Consider the following 26202-nt stretch of genomic DNA (forward strand, 5'->3'; position numbering starts at 1 on the left):
CCAATCAAAAAATGATATGGCAACATGGCATTTAGTTGTTTAGGAAGAGGGAAGTTTTAGGAGTGACGGCGGTGTTTTGAGATGTGAGAGATTTGCGACATTTAGCGCAAATCTTGTGTAGTTAGTGTGTAGTGTAGTCAATAGTTTTGTTGTGTGTCAGAATAATGAGGCTACTGCTGAATGTTACAGGTGTTACAGCAGTGATACATCTCCTGTTGTCAGGCCTGCAGGTATCAGGCTATTGTTCTCCTTTATCTCATAGTGGACAGAAATGATTTTTTGGAGCAGCACAAATGATTTGTGTGGCATCAGATTTGATGCAGAACAGCTGATTGTTCTGTAAATAGTTTGAAATGTTTATTTAAAAAAACGCCTTGGCTGCATTTTTGGGTAAACAGCTGCAAAAAATGTTGTTGTTTGCAAAACTCTGTTACTTTTTTAAAGAAGTAACTATATAATTAATTGCCCAACATTGGTCATTATATACTGTATTTGTCAGACAGAGAGTTACAGGACTCTCTCCCAGACCACAGACTCATAATACAAGTCAGAGCTTTATAAAAAAGAAAGAAAAAAAAGAAAGAAAAAAAAAGAAAGTTGTGTTTTCAAAATTGGAGTTCAAGTTATTTTTACTTCCAATTGTGTTAACATGCTACACAGGTCATGAACAAGATTTCTTTTTAATTTTCATTGTAAGTGGGCTAAAGCAGTTAATTAAAAGTAGTCTAACATAAATGCTGTAATTTGATTATTTTAATAAACCATGTAACTTGGATGGATTCAATGCTGCCGTGACCACAGTGCACACGTCTGCTGTTGCTCACAGAGGTCCAAGGGACCGCTCAGGGAGTTTGTGCGTTCGCTCAGACACATGAAAAATTAGAGGGAACATTGGTTGTAGTGTGTGTGTGTGTGTGCGCGTGTGTGTGTGTGAGTGTGTGTGTGTTTGTGTTTTGTCTGTGCTCACAATGCAAGTGTACAATGTCAACCCTGTGTCTTTGCAGGTAGGTAGTGGGTAGTCCATATACTTGTCGACAGATTAACAGTCTCTGCCCCTTGCCATGGTCTATGAAATGTTGTGCAAGGCTCGGACACATTAGGATAGAAGTGCTTTGGGCTCCATCTAAATGCTGGGGATGACGTAAGGACTGTGAGCACAACGGTGAGCACAACATCAAAGGTAGGTTACATTGGGTTTTTTTGGCAGGTAGTTGCAAAAGGCAGGCTGGCTGGTTCAACAGAATTCCTTTCCACCACACACTCAGACCGCCTCCCTCCTTTTTAAGCTGATGTTGATCGACTGGTACTTTATGAAAACAGACACGTGGATCTTCGGGAACCTGCAACAAAGGAAGTGAAAGACAAAGTGTATTTTGCAAGCTATTCCAATTTTTACAATTGTTATTCAAGAGTTATGCTTACACATACGTACACCATGACCTTGTTAAGATGAATAATTCTGGATGGGGAAAAAGCATTTTATCTATACTTCATTGCCTTGCAGAGCAAATGTGTGCAAATTATGCTTAATCAGCAGTGTTGCTCATTTGTCTTTGTTCTGTTTTGCATGGCTGCATGTAGAGTATTGTGAATATAATCACTGAGCTGTTTTTTGCTTTTAATTGTTACTCTGCATGCTTTGTGAACTGTTGCTTGCATGCTTCTTTTTAATCCTTTCAGTAAGGTATTACTCATTTTTGAATAGCTTAAACACTGTACATCGGTAGGACTTTATAGAATTTTATAAATGCAAACCACTGACGTGCTGCAGCTGCACTGATTCACTGATTTTTTTATATTCATAATTGCAGTGGTTGTATTTATGCATAAAGCATGGTTCATTTGACACATCCTGACACATTAGAGCCATTTATGTCAGTTAATTTCTCAGTTCGCTGTCCATGTTTTTGCTATATATTGCCTGCACGTGCATCTTTGTCTTAAGACATTACAATGTTTTTTTGAGTACATTTGTACGGTACTGGGTTTTTTTTTGGTAAATGGACTGGTTCTTATATAGCCTGGCACCTCCTCCTCTGAGCACTCAAAGCACTTTACACAACTTGTGCATTCACCCACTCACACCCATTCGCACAAGCACATTGTTCTAAGTGCTTTCTAAGTAACGTTCACACACATTCATACTCCAATGGATGTATCGGAGAGCAATTCGGGGTTAACATCTTGCCCAAGGATATTTGGCATGCAGACGAGGGGAAGCCAGGAATCGAACCACCAACCTTCTGATCAGTAGATGACCTGCTCTACCGCCTGAGTTACAGCCACCCCTGTCACAACATGATTTGAATGTGGACCCAAATGCATATCTGAGTCCTGCACTATAAACCCAGAGGTTACCTAATTATGCTGTGATGCCAAACTTCTTTGGACTAGGTTACGTTCAAGATTAGACATCAGTGGATATGAACTCACCACCTTGTGACCAGTAGGTCCTCTAGAAAATACCATCACCATTCCTGGAAAGTCCCTTGGACATTTGTATCTAATGTCTTTTTGCTTTCGTGATGATTATCAGCAATAAAATATAGATTTTTGAATCCAACTTTATTTCTTGATTTTCTTTTTTCTTTTTTCTTTTTTTGGCTCCAAACAAATTTACAACAATTTTACTCTTTGATAAACAATATGATCTTCTAACAGGGCACCTATTTGTGATCACTGACCTTACATTAAATTTGTAGACTAAGCTTACAATTGTATAAAAATTGTATTTTTATAAACCTTGTACAAAAAAGTTTTTGTTTGATCAATGATTTCTAGGTTGTAACGATCCTTCATGGCGGAAAATTTTCTATCATTGGAAAGTCTGTTTATTTTCCCTTAAATGGTGCCACATTTGTACGGAAAATACATTTGTGGGTTGAGCATCTGAAGGGAGCCATGGTACCATGTCCAAATTAAAGGAAAAGTTCCATATAATGAGTGATGTCAGAGACGGGCCGCAAGGTGGGCATTCTAAGAAGACCATTTCCTCACCCTGTTAGTACTTAGGAACTGTAGGCAGTCTTCTACAGATTTGCAGTCAAGTTTTCGCACAAAGCCAATCTCTGGTCTCGTAGGACTGCCAGGAGACCTGTCATAACTGCCCTTCATTGTTGTGCCCATTTATGCTGGTGTCAGCAACATGTGCACTGGAACCTGAACATGTTAGGAACGTTATGTTCAGCGATGAGTCCAGAACAAGTCTTGTCATCATTGGAGGCAATCTCTCTTCAGAGAGATATCGAGATGAGATTTTGCAGCCAGCAGCAATCCCATATCTCCACAGTCTGGGACCTCCAAGATGACAAGTGTCCCCCACAGATCAGGGTTTAACAGTGACTACCCTCCAGAATTGGGAGTGGAGAGGATGGAATGGCCTGCCCACAGTCCTGACCTCAACCACACTGAATAATTGTGGGATCAGCTTAGTTGTGCAGTTCATGACAGAGGGACCAACAAAGCCACACTGGCTGACTTAAAAACAAATGTTGGTTGAAGGATGGGAAGCCATGTAGCTCAGGCGGTAGAGCAGGTCATCTACTGATCGGAAGGTTGGTGGTTCAATTCCTGGCTTCCCCTAGTCTGCATGCCAAATATCCTTGGGCAAGATACTAACCCCAAATTGCTCTCCGATGCATCCATCGGAGTGTGAGTGTGTGTGAATGTTACCTAGAAAACACATAGAAAAATGTGCTTGTGCGAATGGGTGTGAATGGGTGAATGCACTACACAAGTTGTGTAAAGCGCTTTGAGTGCTCAGAAGAGTAGAAAAGCGCTATATAAGAACCAGTCCATTTACCATCTTAGCATGAGGAGGAGGTGCCAGGCTGTTGTGGCTGTGTACAGTTCCTCCACATGCTACTGAGGCAGCTGTGTGGTAATTGAATACAATTGTTAGGTTACCAACGTCTCTTGTTTCCTCAGACTTAAATCGCCCTAACCCTAACCATATGTCACACCATTTAAGGGGGAATAAATTCCAATGGTAGTTTTATTGCCAAGAAGCATTGTTATATCAACGATTTGTCAGCAGCAGCTGTGTTGCAAACTATTTTATGTGTTTAACCTCTTCATATATTACAGTTTTATCTTCTTGTGTGACATTTTTGGTTGATTAGATCAGGGGTGTCGAACTCCAGGCCTCGAGGACCGGTGTCCTGCAGGTTTTAGATCTCACCCTGGGTCAGCACACCTGAATCAAATGATTAGTTCATTACCAGGCCTCTGGAGAACTTCAAGACATGTTAAGGAGGTAATTTAGCGATTTAAATCAGCTGTGTTGGATCAAGGACACATCTAAAACCTGCAGGACACCGGCCCTCGAAGCCTGGAGTCCGACACCCCTGGATTAGATGTTGCCAATGTCACCTCTTTCATGTGAATGTGCAGGAGAAACTGTCAGTTAACTGGGTTAACGTTATCAGGGTGATAACCAGCTTGAAAACAGAACAATGAGCACTTATCCTGATTGCCACTGTTAGACTAAGTGAATCCAGATAACAGAAAGATATCCTGGGTATGCTGAACTCACTTTGTGCTAGAGGACCCAGGACACAGCATAAGAAACAAAAAGCAAGCTGTACTGCAACTCTCCTGAGAGTTCATGAGAAAGCACCACCAGGTAAATAAACAAAAAAATATCTTCAAACCTAACTAAATACAAACAAACCCACAAGCGACACAGAAGGAATAAACAACACACAATCCAACAAAGGCCACAGAGAAGAGAGGAATAGTTAAACACAAACATCTGATTACTGATGGGAAACAGTAGGAAGGAAAATGCACTTAACAACAGGTAAAAATAACCAGGGAATCAAGGGAAGGCAGTGAGGGAACAAAACTGATGCAGGAAATGAAAGAAAGCAAACCTTCAAAGTAAAATGGGAAACAACCAGCGGAGATGAACACCAACCTGAATACAAACACTTTACAACAAGTATGGGGACAGGGAAACACAAAGGGACTGACGCATGAACACCGAACGGGACACGTGAGATCAGATAAGGACACACTGAGGCAACCAAAACACAGAAAATATAGCAACCTCAAATAGGAACCCACTGATTCTTCTAGCCAAGAAACATTTATAACCCAAGATCTTTCCATTGATTTGAAATATCGTGTTATTGTACATTAAATTAACGATCCATTAAGGAGTGAAGTGTAAATTACTTTTTTCATTTACACTGGATTTACACCTCTATGGTGCCTAAGGACACAGGTAATATTTCAAACATTAAAGCACAATCAGTTCATTTAGGAGGCTTGTGTAATATAACAGTTAAAGATGTATGTTTGTGCTTACTCACCTATTGAGTTGATTAGGCATTCCCTCCATCTGAAAAAACAAACAAACAAAAAACACCAGAGAAAAATATAAAACACTTCTAAAAAATATATGAAAGCATGTCCAACCAATGCCACGCATATGATTTGATGCATTGCACACAGACACCAGTAGATGGCACCAGGGATGAGAGAACTGGTTAAAGATTTTTGAGCTATAATGAAAAGATTCTCCCACGCCCTGAAGTAAGAGAGAAGTAAGTGGTGCATTATCATCATCAGAGTATTATTGGTGTGGTAAAGCTAATGATAATGATAATGCTAAGTTTTCATTTCTATGATTTTGTCTATAAATCTTTTATAATTTATTTTTACCTTTAACTGTAACTCGAAGGTCACCAGAGTTTAGGACAAGATAAAATAAATTGCAGATCTGAATAATTTATTATGATTGCTGTTTTTATTATTACCAGCTGCATTCACAGGCCATCAAACATAGCACCCGATGATGTTACACACGCCAGTTTTTCCAAATCCCTTCTGCTGATTAACAAGTCTTTTCTTTTACTAGTTCGTGTCCATCCTTCCTCCTCACCTCTCTTTAACAGTTTGCCCATGGCTGTCTGGTTCCATTACAGACTACAGGGCATGGACATGCAAATCGCATTTCCCACTGGGAGACATTCCTTTACCCAGGCCTTTCCACAGTACCTCACTGTGTCGAGCTGTGCTCGTGATGCAGAATTACATACAGTATGCATGCATGCTTACCAGTACAAGACAGGCCTTTTCTACATGTTTCGTAAGAAAGTGAGGTTATATTTTGATAAGAAGCTTGCCAGATACTCACACAGTCACAAAACCGTTGGAGACGCAGCAGAAATGTGACTTGCAAGTTTGACTAATTTGGAAACATATCTGACTGTATCCTCACACATGTTCAGAAGCTCAAAGCTCCTGTTATAATATTCCCAAAACAATAATAGAAATCAGTTTAAAATAATTAATTTACCTTGACAAATAGGTGCAAAACAAACTAGCAAAAGAGATTACAATGGCATTCTCTTGCAGAAGAGATAGTGTTCATAACTGTAATCAAAAGAGAACAAGAATCATTTTTTTTAGCTGCCTAACTCGCAGGGATGTGGTGGGGAAAAAGCTTATTAAGGGGTTAAAACGGGTGCTCATTAATGGTTGTAATTATCCGAAAGAAGGCTTATGCCAGTCCCTTCGTTATATTCAAAGTGTGCATCTGAAGCTTTCTAAATTTAGCTTTGCTTTTAAAAAGGCTGCATCAAAAGCTCATTACTTCAAAACTTTCACTGGGCGTGAACGCAAGAGTGCACTGACTGTAATCCTTTCATGGATTTAGTTCATCTCATCTCTTTTCAAGCCTTGTTTATATTTTGTCACCTTGTTAATGAATGTGCATTTTCTATTTTCAGTCTGGTGAAAGTCACTTGGGCTGTGATGAATCGCGAGCCGACTCTTGAAGCAAGCTTTAAAACGTTCTTGCTCTGTGTGTGTGTGCATTTGGCAGTCCCCACCAACACAAACTGCATTAAGATGCACTTTCAGAGCAATTTATATGGCACCACTCTGCCAAAAAAACAACAAAACAACAACGAGAAAGAAAAACTGATTACTTCTCAATTAATGATAAAAATGTTAAAATATTTGGAAATTTAGTGGGATCAGTGCCTAGTTCTAGAAATATTTACTGTAGGTTTAAATACATTTTTCAGAAAGGAAAAATGAGCTTCAGCTATTTGATGCGTCATGGATGAGGAAACTTCTCCAACTATGATGGGTTTAATAATTTTTTTCACATCAGCTTTTATGAGTAAGATGTTGCTTTAAGTTTTCAAAGGAGTCAGTCATGTCTTATTCTCACCCTTGCTTTCAGCCAGCAGCTCCTCTGTCATGAGGCCGTCCTGCCGGTTCCCCAGGACAAAAGCCAAGAAGGAGAGGATGAGGGCGTCCAGGATGCCCATGATAGCCAAGATATAAGCCCAGCGAACGGAGCACGCACCCAGGCTGTACTTGTCAGTCTGCTCTCCGCACATCCGCCGGACCTCGTCACTGTCCCATCCATCAGGATAGATCATACAACCCAGCACCAGACAGACACCTAGTCGGAGGCAGAGATGGGCAACGTGAATCAAACGAAGAAAAATAAGGACAAGCCAAGAATACATATGAGCATAAAGGAGGAGAATATAAGGGTGGGAATAATGGTGTTTAATAGCAGTGACAGATTTAAAGTGTTTTGACTACTCAAAACATTATGGATTTCCCAGCATCCTCAACCTTTTACATTGGTGATAATATTAGATTTATTGCTCATAATTCTCTGTTTTGGCCCAAAGTGTTTAACTTAATTTAACCTAACAGATTCTTCTCTAAGGTAATGTTGCATCAGAAAAGCACAAGAAAATGAGGAGCCCGTCTAATTCTTTCTCACTTATTGCCCAAAGGGTAAAATTTCTCTCATCTTCACTTTGAATGAGGTCCTCCTCTGAGGTGGTGCTGCAGCAGAGCAGCAGTAGACCTGGAAAAAAAAAGCTGACTGCACAATTATCCACAGCGCATTGCACATTAATAATAAAACAGACTCCCCACTTCTTTATTCCCTGAACACCTAGTTGCTTTCAATGTTTTGCCCCTGAATGCTGTTTGTTTGTGTATTAGGTTTGGGGGTTTTGAGCGTTTTTCTAGTTTATTACCCATGAACTTTCAAACACTTACCTGCAATATGTGTGTGCCACTGTTAGGTTTAGTATGGTATTACAAAATACCAGGGTGATCTTTTCTTTGTTACACTACAGGTAACAAAGAGCATTACAATTTGTTTGACTCACAACACGAAGAGTTGTGTTCAGCAGCAAATATCTCCGAGAGGTAGTTTGATGCTGATGGCGTAAAAGAAAAGAACTACAGCTGCCTCTGAGTTTCATTGGCTTGAATTTAAGACTCTTAGACTCACATTTTCTCAGTTGATTGATTCCTGTGGCCATTTTGGAAAATTCTTATCTTAATATTTTCCCCCTTAAAAAGAAAACACAAAAAAATATATAACCAAATCTGGGGTATATGACAGTTTGCTTTAACTCTTAAATGTTCACACTTTGATTGGTTCGTTGTTTAACTGACTGATGTTGCTTTCTCGCAGAAAAGATAATAATAGTTTGTAATAATAGTTAATAATAGTTTTGTTGTGATTAGTATAAAAGACTTAAGTAGCTACTGTGAAAGAGATGAGCATTTCTTACTTGGTTGTGAAAAACCAGATGTGAAACAGAATGGCAGTTCTGACTGGTAAACTGGACACTGATTGGCGATTCGCAAACCATTAGCCAATGAGCATGCAGTTTTGTACCACAGATCCACAAATACTCCCATTTGAAATATTTATTTCCTAACTAACTTCATTAAATAACGTTATTTTTCTAAACCAAAGCTACATCTATGTTTTTGTAACATCTGTGCTTATGTCAGATCTGTTTCCTGTATGCACAGCCTGTGCATAGCAGCTAACAGTCACTCACACAGCCACACACTAGCATGTCGTTAGCAAGGAAGGTTTTCACTGTAAGCGAAGACACACCAGTTAACCAAAGAGCACTAAACCTAGTCAAACACCTAATGAAAGCACCCTTAACCAGCCAAGTTTAGCATTTTAAAGACGCTAACTAAGGGAAAGTGGCTAAAGCTAAATAATTCAGAGTCAGTCAGAAGCTAGCAGCCTTGTTATGAGCAAAGGATCAAAAACGTTATAAGGAAAATTATGGAGAGGTATAAAGCAGAAAATAAAGTTGGGTGTCTGTTATCTGATGGGGTTATAAACATACTGGAGAATAATGCAAGCAGGTCACATCTGTTTTGTTGCATAAATCTGTTGCACCTGCTTTTGTTTGGTAAGGTAAAATATGCTAGGTGCAGCGAGTGTACAGCAGCTTATTTTCCATTAATTATTTGTACCGCTTTCTGACTGCAGAGCACTTTATTTTCAATTGTACTTAAGTGAAAACAGATCATGTAAACTAGTGTAGTTTTGAGGGAAATGGTTAATCATTTATGTTACTATGAACCTTCTTGTTTATTTAATTTTACTTATTTTATACTGAAGAAAAGTTGATTTTTGTTTGTGTACACAGTCAGCTATAGTTTTTTAGAAAGAAAATCAGTGAACTCTTACCAACTGTGCTTCTCCTAGCAGGGGGTGTGTTGTGTACGTCATTCATCGAACAGAGGGAGTACCAGAGAAGGCCATTTTCGATATTCACCCAGTCAATACGCATTACTATTCTTTGTCTCCTTTTTGATGTATTTGCTACAAAGGTAGCAAGCACTTTTCTCGATCTTTCTGGCTGTCTCCTGTGTCGCTTTGGCCCAGTTCAACAGGATCATGAATATTAGATTGAACCACAGGAGGATCCCTCTTAATAGTTTTGTTGCCAGTAAGATGGAATAGGAGACAAATACTGAACGTGTGATGGGAAGAAGGACAAAAGATAACACTCGCAGTAAAATATGTCTCAGTCACTACTGAACTCTATTTACTACAAAGTCTGCCTCTGCTGATAATCATCTCAGAGGGATGCACTGGACAGGATTATACCAACAGAGGGTGCCACATATGTCACTCTTGTTTCCAGAAACAGCTTGTGGTTAGAGGAGGAGCACATGTTCCCTTCATGCACTGTAACAGAATGCCTGCTATGAACTAATCCATAATCACACAACACTACAGAGAAGCCCCATCCAGCACAGCACTGCTTACATAATGAGACCTTTTCTGTGAATTTGGATTCCCATAAAGGTTACCATCAAGCAGTCTACACCCATATCATAATAACACCAAAATAAGCAAGAGCGTTGACTTCTTTCAGTTAAGAGGCCTTTAATAATAATAATAATAATAATAAAAAAAAAGATTATATGATTTACGAATGCTCTACAAGACATGTGGGAATTCTGTTAGTGGATCAATTATTAATCAGAAGTAATATGTAAATAATACATGTAATGGTGCTTTAGCTGTAATTATGGGCTCTAGAGTGACAGTGGATTCATTAACACAGGAATTTTAGAAAAGAGAAAAAAATTATGACATGGTTACACTTTTTATCTACACTGACAGGCTAAATTCCACCAAACAACTTGCCAAACGTGACAACATGTCAGTACATTAAGTGATATAAATTCTAGTTGCTTAAAATAATCAGGACTGAGTAGCTCATTGGTTTTTCTTTTTTACCCCCGTGCTTAGAAAAACTAGTTGGTTAGCACTTGTGTCTTACAGCAAGATGGTCCTCGGTTCGAATCCACCATTTCACATAAGATCAGGTTAACTGGCAATTGCAAATTTGAATACGGTACCCTGCCACTCGCCCTATGCCAGTTGGGATGGGGTTCAACTCTCGAGTAACCCTGAACTGGCGAAAGAGAATGAAAGGACAGACAAAAAATGTTGGAGCAATGGAAGGTTTTGGCTTTCCCCAAAGGGACAGCACCAGGATTGTTTTTCCATATACATTTTCCATATGCAAGTTACGCCCCCAACTCTCAAAAAGAAAAAAAAAAGTTGTATATAAACCACATGAAATAAATGAAAACCTGATTGATTGTTTGTTTTCAATGTTTTATCTGATCTGTTTTATGTGATGCTAATTGGGTGTTGAGTGTTTGGTTTGTGGACTGTTAATGGGACAAACCAGTAAAAACACATCACCTTAAAAACTGTGTCTGCAATTTGTAGCCATGCACTCGAAGTTCATAAACGGTTAATAAATTCATTAAAAACAGAGTTGGCTTGCGGATATATTAAAGTGGGTTAAAAATAAATTTGCTGAATGCTCATAAACTGCCCATGAATGATAAATAGGCTCTCATAAAGTTAAAAAAAAAAGAGAGACAAAAACCATCTCATTATCTCTGTGAATCTGCTGGCTGCACCCGCTTGCACTGCACTGAAGCAGAACTTCATGCTGCAGTAATAAATGGTGTGCTCCGGCTCCTCGCCACAGAAATAGCAGCACACCTAACAGAATGCAGCTGTCAGTCGGAGCGGAGACGAGACATTAACTGACGGGCATTATCCTCCCTTTTGGCTTTTTTTCCTTGTCTCCATCTCGTTCCAGAGCGGCAGACAGGCGCAGAGAAAGGGAGAGACGGATGATGAGGCAGGGCGAGGCAGAGGCATGCAGAGATATATAGGGAGAGGATGGAGGAGGGGACGTGGTGAGAGACTGAACCCTTGCCATGTTCCACTCCTGTGTGCAGCCGCCAGCAAGTACCCAGCACCACTCCAACGTCATGAGCGCTGGCTACCATATGCTGGAGCCCCTCGACAAGCAGAGCTATTCTCAGCATTTACTTGTTTTTGTTTGGAGGGTTTTTTTTTTTCTTTTTTGCAGGTTCCACACAAGCACACACCTTCCTCTGTTTGTCTTCTCCTTTTGGGGAAAAGTGGGATCAGGCAAGTGTAAAACTGGACTGTGAAATGCTTGTTGGCTAACAGCAACTTACGTAAGAGACTGTAGGTAGGGCAGATTAGGTGCAAACAGCACTACAGTAGAGTTTGAGAGCAGACCGACAGATGGTACAGAGCCGTGTGATGGCAGCAGATTTGTCAGAAGCACATTGGCTCATTTTTCCCAAAGAGACAAGTAAATCCCATCGATACGGAAAGACCTTTTATTTATACTTTTCCCTTTTCATAATCTCCGCATGTCATTTAAGAGTCAAGGTGAGCAGAGGTCTGAGCAGAGGTGTGACCACCAATGCAGCAGCTTCATTGGATTTGTGCATCTGGTTCGAGAACAAAGAAAAACAAACCTGTAATCTGTTTTGCTGTAACGCTGTCAATGCGGCTGCATGTCTGACTGCATCATTTCACTGTTACGGCATGTCATTGATTGACCTGGAACTAAACGGTTGTGTGTATTCCCGACTCCCTCCATCACTCAAACGCCTGCGACATATCTAAGCCATGAAAAGGGATTGACAATTTTCAGCTCCCACAGTCCTTTGTGGAATGTGTTTTCTCCTCTCCTCATTTAAACAGCTGCGACAAACTTAATTATGCATGCACGCATAGTAAACTGTGCTATCTGACGCTGCATGTGGATATGACCCTCGCACATAATCGAACACGTGCACGCTTCTTTTTCGTTTAACATAGTAACACTTAATGTCTTTTTCACAACGATCAAACCCCGATGATGAGTGTCGGTCCAGAACTTACATTAGTGAAATGGTGACCTAATTATTGAGGAAAATCTAGTTCTGCTCAAGGCGTTTATTCTACACTCTTTTATGCTCTTTCATATAGAAATCGACTATGTTTAAAGTGGAAGCAACATAATGACTTAAATCCAAGCTGGTTCTCCAAACCTACAGAGTCGCCCCGTGTGAAAAAGTAATTGTCCCTTAAACGTAACAGCTGACTGTGACGCTGATTGCAAGAACAGCAATCAATGAATTTTGGCTCACATTCTTCTTTGCAGAATTGTTTTAATTCAGCCACATTGGAGGGTTTTTGAGCATGAACTGTTTAAGGTCATGCAAAAACAAGTCAATCTGATTAAGGTCCAGATTTTGACTAGGCCACTCCAAAACCTTCATTTTGTTTTGTTTTAACTTCAGTTCTTGAACTCCAGGGCGTGAATTAGTGGCTTGATATTCACCTTCAGGATTTTCTGGTAGAGAACGGAATTCATGGTTTAATTACAGGAAATCGTCCGGGGCTTGTAGCAGCAAAACAGCCCCAGATCATCACACTACCACCACCATGTCTGACTGTTGATATGGTCTGTTTATGAAATGGTGTTTTAGTTTTAAGGCAAATGTAACGGGACAGAAACCTTCCAAAAAGTTCAACTTTTGTCTTATCAGTCCACGGAATATTTTCAGAAAAGTTAAGGTCTTTTCTGGTTCACTGTTCTGGGCTGTTCTGTGACCTCCTGGATTGTTTTGTTCTTGGAGTAATTTTGGTATGCTGGCAACTCCAGTTTTACCACTGTTCCAAGTTTTCTCTATTTCAGTGTAATGGCTCTCACTGGGGTTTGATAAATCCTAAATCCTTAGAAATATCTTTGTAATCCTTTCCAGACTGATAGATGTCAATGACCTTGTTTCTAATCTGCTTTTAAGCTTCTCTTGATCTTGGTGTCATGTGTTGCTGATCTTTTAACCTGCTTCACTTTCACACAGTTTTTATTTAACTGACCTCTTGATTCAACGGCTCTGGCAATAATCCGACCCAGGCTTGGCTATTAAAATTGAACTCAGCTTTCCCCCAAAATTTGGTTAATCACAGTTAATTCATGATTTGACATGGGTGGAAATTGCCAGGAAGATTTGGAAGGTGTTTGTCCCTTAAATAAAATCATCATTTAAAAACTACATTTTGTATTTAATCAGGTTATATTTTTCTAATACTAAAATTTGGTCATCTGAAACATATGTGTGTTGGTGTATCTGATATCCTTGTGGTGGCGTTGTTCCTGCCTTGTAGGGGAAAAAAATCCTTTGTTTATATAAAACTCTCTTATAGAATAAATGGCAACTGTTTTCTTTATTCATTTATACAATATAATAAATATATTATCAAGTTAGGTTTGGTTTTAGTCTAATTTACGTTACTCGTCTTGGCTTTCTCGTGATTGTTTTAATAGAATTAGCCAGACTCTGGGCTAATGCTAACCACATGCTCAGACAACGTTATTGGTCAGTGGCAATTTTTTCCTGGATCAACATCATTATGATGACAACAACAACTGGATATCAGTGCAGTAAGAATAAAAAACATGCAAAAAGAAAAAAAAAGGAAATCAGAAAGGGGGTAAATACTTCTTCACTGCGCTGTATTTTCATTTGTAGTCTACATCTCATTTATCTCAACAGATTATCAATGTCAGAACTTCTACATCTGAATCCAAGAGCAAGTAAAAATAGATAACAGATGCCTCACGGTACCATTGAATGATCACAAAGAAACATATGTAGGCCTTGATATCCATGTGACGATGATCTGCACTGTCATAATTTAATACTTAATTTACTCAGTCCAATTCTGTAAGCTTAATTTTCAAATGACGAGGCTGTAAAATGAGACTGATTAATACAATCTTTCCCATGGCAAATTCAGCCTCTAATGTGGGCATGATGAATCCCCTTTTCACACTTGACAAGACTTTTCTCTGGCTCTATAGACGAGTGAATGAGTACCCAAGAAAGATGGCCTAAAACCATGACAATGATATGCCATAATTGCTATTAGATAAATGGGGTAATTAAGGATGTATGATCCATATAGTGTGGCTAAATGGAGTGTGAAAGTGTGTCTCCACATAGTATAAGCTTGCTTCATGATGCGGGTTTATGAGGAGGAATTATACATGCAATGAGAGAGCTATTAATAATATTTAGATAGAAAGTGTTACTGTTGCAGCGTTTATATGTGGCTGTAGGAGAACTGATCCTCTTATATCAGGATCTTGATATACTTTAAGACACCCCAGCTGGGCACAAATATAAGAAAGTTCTTTAAAAACATATTTCCAAAGTGTCTGGGATACAGTGGAAAGTGGAGCGAGATAAACTTTTAAAACTTACTCTGACAAGCTCCCCTGGAAGATGAGGAACATGCTCATCGAGATGAGCTGTCTACAGTCCAAATCTATTTCTGCTTCAGTTGCTGGCAAAACTTGATGGTTGCTGGAGGGGAGCAAGGAGCTTCCAGGCACTCTGAGTATTCCCCTCTGTCAACATCTTCAGCAATTTTCTGCACATCGAGCACATAATACCCACAGCTTACCTATCAATTCATTTGAAAGGATTAGAAGGAGCGGGCGATGGCTTATTTCATCGCGTTATCTCCGTTCTGTGTCAGGGCAAGTCTTGCAAATACTTTTTAACCATCTTGTAATGTAGCAAATAACCTTCCTTCAAGAGCAAATTGCATTTACAGCATACAGGATATGCTACGGCAAGCACTCTGACTTCTGCTACAGGGAATAAAACTCTACAAGAAGGAAATCGTTCCCAATATAATTTTGGCTACAGCTTCAGAATGAACCTGAATCCCAAAAAAAAAGAGATGGGGGAAAAAAGCATTTCTGTGTAAGCAGAGAGGACAAAAAAGATGCAGTGTCACTTCCACCACCTACGTGCTAATACACAAAAAATCATTTAGTCAATCACTTACAACAGGCAGCTGGATTGCACTGAATAATAACTCTATTGTGCGCATGTGTGTGTGTGTGTGTATTCCTCCCTAGAGCCCTTGTTTTGGGTCAAGGTCAAGGTCATATTTGTTATATCAACGCATCATTTTCAAAGGTTGAACATTCCCATAAGAGGCTACCCACTATTACTATGACTAAAATAAATGTACGGTGCGCTTAATTTTCTGTTGCATCAAATCTGAAAGCACTGCAGTTCAGGCTCAATAACATCAGTGATGCAATTTTTATTAAATAAAGTAGATATACTAAACAATAGATGAGGGGTTAAAGGGTTTAGTTCTTAGTAACTGTTAGTCTAGCTATCTAGGATATTGTTTAAATCCCTCCTCCCCGTCAGAGTGTATGGCGTAAGAATCATTATGCCATCTGGTCAGAGCCTCATTATTACACATCAATTGAAGTTAAAAAGAAGATCAGCATGTAAATGCCCTGCAGCAAGCTAGACATACAGTAGAAAAGGCTTTTCTTGGAAATTATCAGTTGACTGCACTTAAGAGATATGGCAGCTTAGGTGAGGATACAGAGGTAGAGAATGCAGGCAGCGGGGGAGACGAATCATGGGAGGAGCGCGGAGTAAACTGCAGTGAGCAGAGCAGGAGGGAGTCAGGCTGGGGTGATGGGCTTATGTAACAGGTCCAGATGCAGCTTGTACCTCCACAGAGGATAAAGATTGGCAAGGGCAATGGGGATCAAAAGAGACCTTTGAGTTCTCTGTGACAAATACTCACTGGGTCACCCGTTCGGGGACGATGGAGGCAAAACAGCAATGGCTTAGGCAGGACTGTGATCTCTCAGTGAACATTTAACAATGGGAGCATTCACCCAAGACAGAATGAGAGTCCAGGACAGAGCATCATCCAGCCAGGAGACAGTGGTTTGAGCCCAGCTGGAACCTTTTTGTTTTGGGTATGCTTAGCTTTTTTCCTCTTGAGTTGTTTAGGTTTTCACTTTCACTTCACTCACTGATTAGGATTAGACACCAAAGTTACCGGTCAGGTTAGGGCTGTGCGATATGACCAAAATCTTATATCCCGATATAAAACATCTATCGTCCCGATAACGATATAAATCACAAAAATTTAACATTTTCTGTAAATTCTGTGAATCTCGGGTAGCTGAAGTGTTTCCAGCTGGGCGTCGTGTATCTGGAGTCGAGTGTTTTACCGATGCATTAAACTACACATTTTTAGACATAGGTTGTAACGCTGCCGTTTTCTTTGTGAGTATTTATTACACAGCGTGCTGCAGGGAAAAGCCGGTTCTAACGTTTGAGTCTAAGGTTTATTTTTTAGCACCTGACGGCTCCTTTTTTGCTTCTCATCGGTAAATACTCTGCATACTCTTTCACGTGATTCAGTTTATTTTGAAAAGTCTCAACAGGATCTTGAGCTTTATTGTGAAAGGTTTATGTGGAAAATAAACAAGCAGACATGTGATGGTTTTACCGTTGTTGTTGCTAACGACAACGCATAAAAACAGGCGCTTGTCTGTCTGTAGTGTGGTTATATTAAATATAAGAGAAAGAGAGAACTTTAGGAAATGAATATAGCCACTACAGTGACCATCAAAACGATGAAAAAATATTACCGTAAACAGTTTATTTTGCAACAGCACGAAACAAACAATAGCCTAAAATGAAAGATAGACGTTTTTATATCGTCATCCGATATATATCGTTATATCGAACAGCCCTAGGTCAGGTTTTACTTGAGTCGGTCTAAGCAATTAAACCCACTTGGCTATTTTCAAGAAAAGATCATTGTTTGGTCATTGTGGTGCAGTGGTTAGCCCTGTCGCCTCACAGCAAGAAGGTCCTGGGTTGGAATCCATCATCTGGCCAGAGCTTTTCTGTGTTTCTCTCCAAGTACTCTCAGTCCAAACATATGCAGTTAGTGGAATTAGGTTAATTGGTGATTCTAAAGTTACCATAGCTGTGAGTGTGTTTCTGTATTTTTGTGTCTGTCTTGCCCTATGATACCTTGGATACGCTTCAGCTGGATAAGTGGAAGAAAATGGATGGATGGGATTGGTCAAAGCTCACTGAAAAGTGGTGACTTGAGAGTGGCATACCTGTTTTACTAATGCTGTTACTCGGTGTTTGATGTGCCAAAGAACACATTTGGTGTAAATAAACCAAAGCTAAAAAGCATTAATGAACACTGATGAACTGAAAATGAAAATAGGCTAGTCAGGCCTGCTGTAGAGAGAAAAATCTGTTGATTAAAATATGCTGATTATGCATGGTCAGTGTTAATGTTATCATATATATATATATATATACACACATATATGCTGCATCTGCACCTCCAAAGCAAATATTATTTTTAGCTGTTAGACAAATGCACTCAGAAGTTACATGTGCATCACATATTCATCACTACAGCATGCAAAGTTTTTTTTAACACTCTAGGTCACTGTGCCCTTGCCATCCCACCTCATCCCTCCCCCTGTGGAATAAATCAGCAGCCTCCCCTGCCGGAGCTCTGGCCTGAGCTAGGCCACTTCTGAGATCACAGAGATTAACTCCAGCAAATCTATACTCCACACCCTGCAGCGCTACAGGGACACTGAACACAGGGGAGTCATGATGATGACTTGGCTGGCATTTTGAGTTTTGTATTCCACGCTGCTACATTCAAACTCACAAAGTGTGGGCTAATTAATCAGCATTGATCTGTTGGTTTTTATCTCCAGATAGGCAGTCTTGCGGTTTTTAAATTAAACCAGCTGTTCTGTAACCACATAGTAGAATTAAATCAGCAAGTATGCATTACAAAAACAGCATAGACCTCGCTTTCGTATGTGCTGTAATCACTGCAAAGAGGAGCGAGTGCATTGCATGCATGCAAATTACCATGCTTCAATGTGCAATGTGCATGGTGGTGTGTAGATACGGACTGGCATTTATATGGGGCTTTTATAGTCTAACTGACCACTCAAAGCACTTTAATCTATGCACTGTGTTCATCGCTCATTCACTGCCAACAGTTAACCAAACATGTCTCTGGACTGTGAGAGGATATCTGGGCACCCAGACAGAGACCACGTGGGCACAGGGATAACATGCAGTGTCCACACTGGAAGGTCAAACCCAGAACACTTGTTTCTGTGAGGGAGCAGTGCTGACCACTGCACCACCACGCAGGATAAGATCCTTCATCGATCTTCTTTGCCTGTCCACAATCAGCAGGAGTGTGAGCTGCATACATGATAGTTTAGTTGCCTCCCTCTGACTATAATTAGATGGTTCAAGTGGCCATGTGTTTTTTAATTACAAAAAACTGGGGGATGGAACAGTGTTAACGGAGAGGTAATTTGAAAGCAAAGTACCTGGGTGGACGTGAGAAAAATGGGTAAGAAAGCAAGCAGATCGTTCCTTGATTTTTTGATGTGCAAGGAAGACAAGTGTGCCAAATAACAGCGTAGAAACAGAGCTAAATACAGACTGTTTCACCTTCGACTCTTGAGCCGGGTGCTGCAAAGGTGTGGATTAGTGCATAAACAGTGTTGTGCATCCAGTTTAGTTTGCTGCAAAAAGGTTGAGTTTCACTGCTGCGCTGAGAAGAAACAGCAAGAGGATAAATCAGTTCTGTAACTCCTGAGCCAGTTTGTTTCACTTTACGACCTCACCGCTACTGCCAATGTTCCCACACGGCCTTGGTAGATTTCAGCCAATTTTCAAGCCATTTTTAGTCTGAAAAAGATTCATATATCTGTTTCGAAATCTCTCAGATCTCCTCCTTTCATTTGTCATTTCACTCCCGGTCCCCTGGCATAAAGAGGTATGCAGTTTTCCTTTCTCACTGGTGTTATAGTGAAAGGCACTACTGTGTGTTACTGCAGTAACAGCAGAGAGTGCTGTCCTGTGTTGTTTCATGTTGTTTCTCAAATCTGCCACAGTGGGTATCTATTTTAATGTACTGTTGAGACACATTACTCTGTTTAGTACAGAGTTGCAGCAGTGCAAGTGACTGGGCACAGGGCTGTCTCTGTCACGTGTTTAACAGACTGCAGCAAAATCTCAAAAAGGTCTAAAGAAGGATAACTTTCTGTCACAGCTGCAATCATAGTTACACAAATGGAGTTGTGTGGATGACATAAAATACTGATAGAAAAAAAAGAGATGTCAAAAATGGACAAACAACAGTTGCCGGGAGACAGCTGTAATGTGCCATAAACCCAATTCAACCTGCAGCAAGCAGTGATCAAAAACTTTGAAAATGCTGAAACTGAATGTATAATTTTGAAGAAAATGTATTATCACGTTTTGAAATTAAATTTAAAACTTCTAATATTTGAATATAAATGGAGGTCTTTATATGCTGTATGCTGCTATAACATAGTGATTCATAACAGCAGCTTGAAGGAGTTGGACCTTTTTAGCACAATGCTAAAAAAGTGTATCAGTCCCCGAGGAGGGATGGACATGCATTAACATGTAGAGAAGTGGAACACATCTGAAATGTCTAGAAAAAGCATCAAAATCAGTCTTTTCCTCAGATTGCTTTTGAAAGTCTTATTTGTATCTGGACAAAAGTTCTCATTTGCAGCGTTTACTCCAGAGAGCTAGAGCATTTCTGGTCCAGCAGCAGTGACAAGTGCAGCTCAATGACTGCTGCTCTCATGCTGAGCTCCAACCACTTTCCACCTCTACATTCAACCAGGATTTAAAGCTCCTTTCACAACAAGCCTCTCAATAGAGCAGATGGACTATGGGAGTAAAAGCCAACAACAGCGAACGGAGATAATGATACAAAGAGAAATATGTGGAGAGAGACTGAGGTGACCAGAAAGACCAGCTCGTCTTCGCTGAGCTCTGTCGTCTCATTTGTTTTCTGTCTGCCTTCTGTCTCTGACCTGGATTTTTTGTTTACCTCAAAACCTTTTGTTATTTGGTCCTTATTATTTTTTCTTTTTCTCATCACCTCGCGTGTTCCTAATATTCTCACTGTCCTTTTTCACCACTGCTTGAAGCATAGAGGTTTGAAGTTTTGATGTGATGATCCTGTTTGATCTGTTTGAACTCGTGAGTTTGGTTTGATGAGAAGCTAATCCCATATTCAACATGTGACACTTTGTTCCTTTTCTAGCTTTCTGTGACTCACGCTCAACTACTGTGACTCAGTGTGCTTCAGTGAGAAAGTTATTAACGAATGGATCAGGAGTTGCCAGTTAGTTAGGCAGCATGGTGGGAACTCTCCGTGTACTCCGGCTTCCTCCCACATTCCAAAGACATGCAGTTAGTGGCGATAGGTTAATTTGTAACTCTCAATTGCCCATAATGGTTGTCTGTCTCTATGTGTTAGCCCTGCGGCAGACTGGCGACCTGTCCAGGGTGTACCCGCCGTCTTGCCCTAAGACAACTGGGATGGCCATCCCCCTACCCCCCGTGACCCTGACAAGGACAAGCAGAAGAGAATGTGTGGATCAGGAGCTGAAAACTAAACTTGGGGTGTGGTTGAAAAACCACTTTTGCTAATAATACCTAAGTGAAGTGACCTAGAAGTCAGTTACAGGAAGATGGCCAGACTGCTTTGAGTTAAAAATAAGGTGGCAACAGCAGCTCAAACAACTGCTCTTTGCAACCAAGTCATGCAGAAAATAAAGAAAATCTCTGAATGTATAACAACTTCAAAGCAGACTGGCTATGGCAGCAGAAGAGCACAGTGGGTGATATATTCCTGTCAGCTGAGATCTAGAAACTGAAGCTGCATTTCACATTGACTCATCAAAATTGGACACCAGGAGATTGGAAATACATTGCCTGGTTCGATGAGTCTCGATTTCTGCTAAAACATTCAGATGTGTGAGAATTTGGCATAAACAACATGAAAGATTGGGCAAAATTGGGCCCAACCTGGTTTCTATCTAATACAGTGTCCAGTGAGTGTATATATTAAATATTTGATCTAATTAAGCATAAACTGTCTTTTTATGGGACGCTAACTTGCCATGTTAGGAAAGCAGGAATACAAGCCTTTACTATTATTTTTAATTATTGTGATATAGCATCATCTTATGCAAAATAGAACTACCTCAATATATAACATAAAAACCTCTTGAAAACCCATGACTCCTGATTGTGCAATAGGTCCTCCTGGCAAAGTGTGTCATTTATGTATCAATTAATCATCAGAGGTAATTATGCAAATACTACAAAAAGCACACAATTTTGCACATACGTTACTAGGAATGATTTCTTGTTCTTGAGTTATTCTTGAGTATCAATAAAACAAAGAAAGAAATATTACAATAAACAAAGAAGTCAGAAAAGTAGAAACCTGACCTTTATGAAATTGCAGTCCTTTGAAAACGAACCTGTTTATTCCAAATAGGTCACCCTCTGTCTGCACATTATTTCCTGCTTTACAGAGCTTTGGTGTTGCTCATTCACGTGTATGACTCACACTGTTTCTTCTCAAAAACAGACACTGCAGCGCGAACTACAGAAAAAGTCTGTCAGCCCGGCCGACAAGGCAAAGTACGCACGTCAGTCTATAAAACAGTGAAGTAATTATCGCTGACCTTGCTGTATATGTAGTTAATTGGTGTGCAGACCCCTGAAGAACTGCAGTTAAAGGCCAGAAAAGCGTGCATCATATATTTTGCTGTCTTTAAGCTCTATGAGGGGGGGTAGAAAGGTTGTACACACCTATAATTACATGCCATGAACTTTTGCAGGGGCACAGACAAAAATGGCTCTGCTGAGGAGAGTATAGAAGGGTACGAGCCCATCAAAGGCCGGCTGGATGCTTGAGCACTCTCTGCACTCAGCTTTGTTTGGCCACGGTGGGCATTTTGAGACTTCTAATGTGTCCTGCTGGTTCACTTTCTCATCAAACATTCAATGTTTCTACCTGGACTTCACAGAAAAGATGGCTAGAGATGCGTTCTCACACGCTGATTCGCTGGCGAGGAGCATTGTGCAACAGCGTGAGTTTTCTATGTTAAGTGTTTTATCCATCATCCTCTGACCTCAGCCCAAGGGGATTTATGAAAGCTCCTGCAAAACCGGCATACAGAGTACCACTTAAATTACGTATACGCGTCAAGTATGACCTTGATTTTCAGTTAGTGTGCCTGAATAGACCTTTTACTCAATGAGGCATGGTACTGTTACATGCTGTGTTTTCATACCAGTCATATCACCCAGTAAAAATGTCTATAAGACACCCATAAGGATGATTGCTGGAGAAGAGAGAAAGGCTGGTGCCATGGAGCGGAGAGTGCTCTGAATACTGACTGTGTCCTTGGCCAATCTAGCAGCAGGGATGGGTGACAACAAGCTACCGCTGACCAGCTGACAGGTTTAATTTCACTTTGCTTTACAGGTATGAGATTTGTCATATACTGAGCTACCAAAATGTTTTAAAGTGAAAAATATAAGATAAAAGGAAAGAATTCAATGAACCCTTTTGTATTCACTTTATTTTGTACTGAGCTGCCATTCATCACCATCTATGACTTGCACAGGAACTGCCAGTGGGCCACCTGTCTTCTATAAGTGAAGCCAGCTGAAGGTTAAGCTGATTCTAAGCGTAATAAAGTTTGACAGTGCTAAACAGTCACACTTGCTCATTAGGCATCGCTGTGCCAACTTGCTGTGGTCAGGGTCTCTCCTTTTGGCTTTCTCTTTCATCTCTTAGCTGCAGAAGCACAAAGCCCAGCGGTCTTCTTATTAGACGGGCTTATTGCGTTAATTCAGCCCAAACATAACACACTGAGCTGGAGCCTTTCCAAATACCCCCTCCCCTCCACTTTGCCTCATTTCTGTTTGTTGCGAACAGCAAGCCGACTGCTTTGACCACTAGTGCAGCTGAGCTAGGACCGATGTTTGGCAGCATCTGAACTCTTCAGATGATCGAGGCCTCTGCTGCCGCTGACATCAGCCCACCGTTAGTGAGAATACACTGCCAGCGGCTGAAAGGCTGACCTCGACTTATTTTGAAAACCAGCTCTGACATATAAGAGCACACACGTCTTCTGGCTGCGAGGACAGGCTGAAGATCATTTGCATATAACAAGTTACATTAAATTGGGCTGCATTGTAACTATGCATGTGATGTGCTATATTACCAACATACCAACATAGCATGTGATTTAATGCTTATGTTATGTTGTTCTGTGGCCTTTAGCTAAAAGAAACTTTTTAATCTAAATTTGTGTGTGCCCGCCAAGCTTCCTGCACCAAGCTATCGAATCACTGTGGGAATAGGTGTGCACTTTCCATGTGGTTTTGCATTACAAATAAGACAAGACCGCATATAAACATTTTCAGTTGCTTACGCTAAAACACTAGAGACTCTGCTGTGATTATATTATTACAACATATCCCATGAAATCCAAAACACTGGATTAAACTTGAAGTCCAAAGGTTCTCATTGATGCAGGCACGAGGTTTTTGAAATTGTTCAAATGTAAGACAAATACAAAGAAGAAAATGAATCAAAGTTTTTAATAGTTATTAATAATAAGCAGCCTTGTTTATTTATTTTTAATCATGAGCTGGACAATGTTTCATATGTTACTAAAACTGTAATCCATGCTTTCAGAAAGAAACTTGTTCGGGTTGTAAATACCCCAGCGATGTTGGTCATGCATTCAGCAGCCCTTCAGCACCATGGACAGCACGGTCTGCTCGGGAGGGCTGACTGCCAGCTCCCGGGGAGATCCTGGAGACTGTTTATTTTCACCCTGGCCGCTCCCAATTAATTTATCTCATCAACTCATCAATCAAAATTCGATCCATCCCAGTGTTTTGAGCCTAGCAGAGCATACACAGAAAACAGCTGGCCAGCTTCTAAGCTCTTGTAGGCATTTTACATTTAGGCAATATATTCATACTTAAAAATACGTTAAAAAAAAAAAAAAAAAAAGCAGTGGCGGTGAGCTAGCCTCCGAAAGGACACTTACCTGATGCTGCTTGCATCCAGCCACAGATCTTGTACACGGTGGATGTGCTGAGGAGGAAGAAGAGACTGAAGCAGCCGATGCAGGTGACGACCAGCATCATAGACATTCCAATGAAGAAGGAAGCGGCCTTGAACGCACCAGAGGGGATAGCGGAGAACTCAGTGAAGCTACCCTGGCAGGTCAGGTCTCTGGAGACTCCGTCTCCAATACAATAATGAAAAAGGCCGAAGTAGCCGACCTGCGGCGTATCCATGCCATCTCCAATCCAATAGGGCTGCGAGAAGATGGTCACGTTAACAATACCGAACAGAATAGTGAAGATGGCCCACAGAAGTCCGATCACACGGGAGTTGCGGACGTAATTGGTCTGGTACAGTTTCGCGGCTTCTGCTGACGGTAGCATTGATGCGGCGGATCCAGGTATCATTTTATGCAATCACGAAGACTAAATGAACGCTGCGATCTGTCCGAGAGCAAAGCGAGGGCTTAACATTTAGAATATAATCAGCTTCTTCTTGTTATGATTATTATTATTTAACCTAATCAACGCTTAAACAGCAGCGAGAAGAACGTGAGGAGCGATGCCTGTGCATCTGCAACACAGCAACATCTGTCAGGCGCGATCAACTCATGACGTCGCATAAAACCAGGCGGTGAACCAAGTGAGGAGCTGAAGCGGAGAGCCTGAACCCTGCCTGTGACCGACAGCTGAAAAGTCAAAGACTACAGTGGAACAAACGGTCTCTCACTGCGCTCGCTCCGTGTGGCCGTCGGACGTGCACATCGCTGCCGCACTTTTATAGCTCAGTACTGCCCTCGGAAAGCCTCCCGACATCTAAAGGCATGTATTCACATGGACCTCAGCTATAGCCTATAACATATGACGCGCACGTATCCTCGAAGAAACGGCTTCAGCCTGTAACGAGCAGCCCGTTATGTCTCCGAAGGTGGTCGCACATACATACATAAGGCCCGTATTCTGCTTAGGAATCAATGCAACCCGATCACAGTTACCATTCAGAAAACACGGCAGCCCCTCTCTGCGTCGTCAACGATAAACGTGTTGGTTATGACAGCATCGCGGGGCTGTCGGTGATGCTGGGACTCGGAGAGGGAGGGGCGCAGAGACGACGCAGAGGCAGTCCGTGCACATAGTGACACACACCTTCTGGATAACGCTGCGTCAACGGCCAGTGGACTGACGAAATATGAGTGCGACTTTAATGGTCTAAAAGTGGAAAGATTCAACGCGTATAAATGTATTTTTTATTGCTGGATGATACTCCACCGCCATCCTCCCGACCTCCTGCTACCAGAGGCACCTGCCGTTTTGCAGGGGAGGGGCAAAGAAAGGAGAAAAACGACTAACACTCCTCGGTTTCATGACGTGTGCTGGTCTAATGCCGAGAGGTTATGTAACAGTTCATGAAACTGCAAACAGGGGGGTGATCAGCTTAATGCACAGTTTGTGTTTTGCTACTGAAAATGCAATAAAATTGCAAAGCCATGTTGACTTTCATGGATTAAATACTAAAAAAGGGGGAAAAATTGGTTACACAGTCCCCCTTCTTTGGAACTAAGGGAACGATCAAATGATCAGGTGAAAAAAAAACTTAGAGAGCACATTGCCATGATGGGTTTTTTTTTTTAACGCCACCCTTTGTGTAGTTTCAGGGTAAGACAAAAAAAAAAAGCAACTAAGCAACTAAAACAATTCAAATATGCCGCTGTGGAACTAAAATGA

At 40.8% G+C, this 26202-nt stretch overlaps 1 protein-coding gene and 1 long non-coding RNA gene across 2 annotated transcripts; one reads left to right on the plus strand and one right to left on the minus strand.

The window, feature by feature from the left end:
- Positions 1 to 845: 845 nt before the first annotated feature.
- On the minus strand, positions 846 to 25979 carry LOC120729973 (LHFPL tetraspan subfamily member 3 protein-like). Its single transcript, XM_040026011.1, has 4 exons — positions 24459 to 25979; positions 7187 to 7423; positions 5316 to 5344; positions 846 to 1340 (listed from the first exon to the last, which is right to left on the minus strand). Exons 1-3 carry the CDS (start codon positions 24883 to 24885, stop codon positions 5328 to 5330), a joined length of 681 nt encoding a protein of 226 aa, XP_039881945.1. The 5' UTR covers positions 24886 to 25979; the 3' UTR covers positions 846 to 1340; positions 5316 to 5327.
- On the plus strand, positions 20384 to 23397 carry LOC120729974. The gene is made up of 3 exons (XR_005695028.1): positions 20384 to 20541; positions 21200 to 21211; positions 23387 to 23397. It is a non-coding gene; the product is annotated as an uncharacterized LOC120729974 (long non-coding RNA).
- Positions 25980 to 26202: the final 223 nt, after the last annotated feature.

Source organism: Simochromis diagramma, unplaced genomic scaffold, assembly GCF_900408965.1.
Source record: "Simochromis diagramma unplaced genomic scaffold, fSimDia1.1 OVJJ01000293.1, whole genome shotgun sequence".
NCBI lineage: Eukaryota > Metazoa > Chordata > Actinopteri > Cichliformes > Cichlidae > Simochromis > Simochromis diagramma.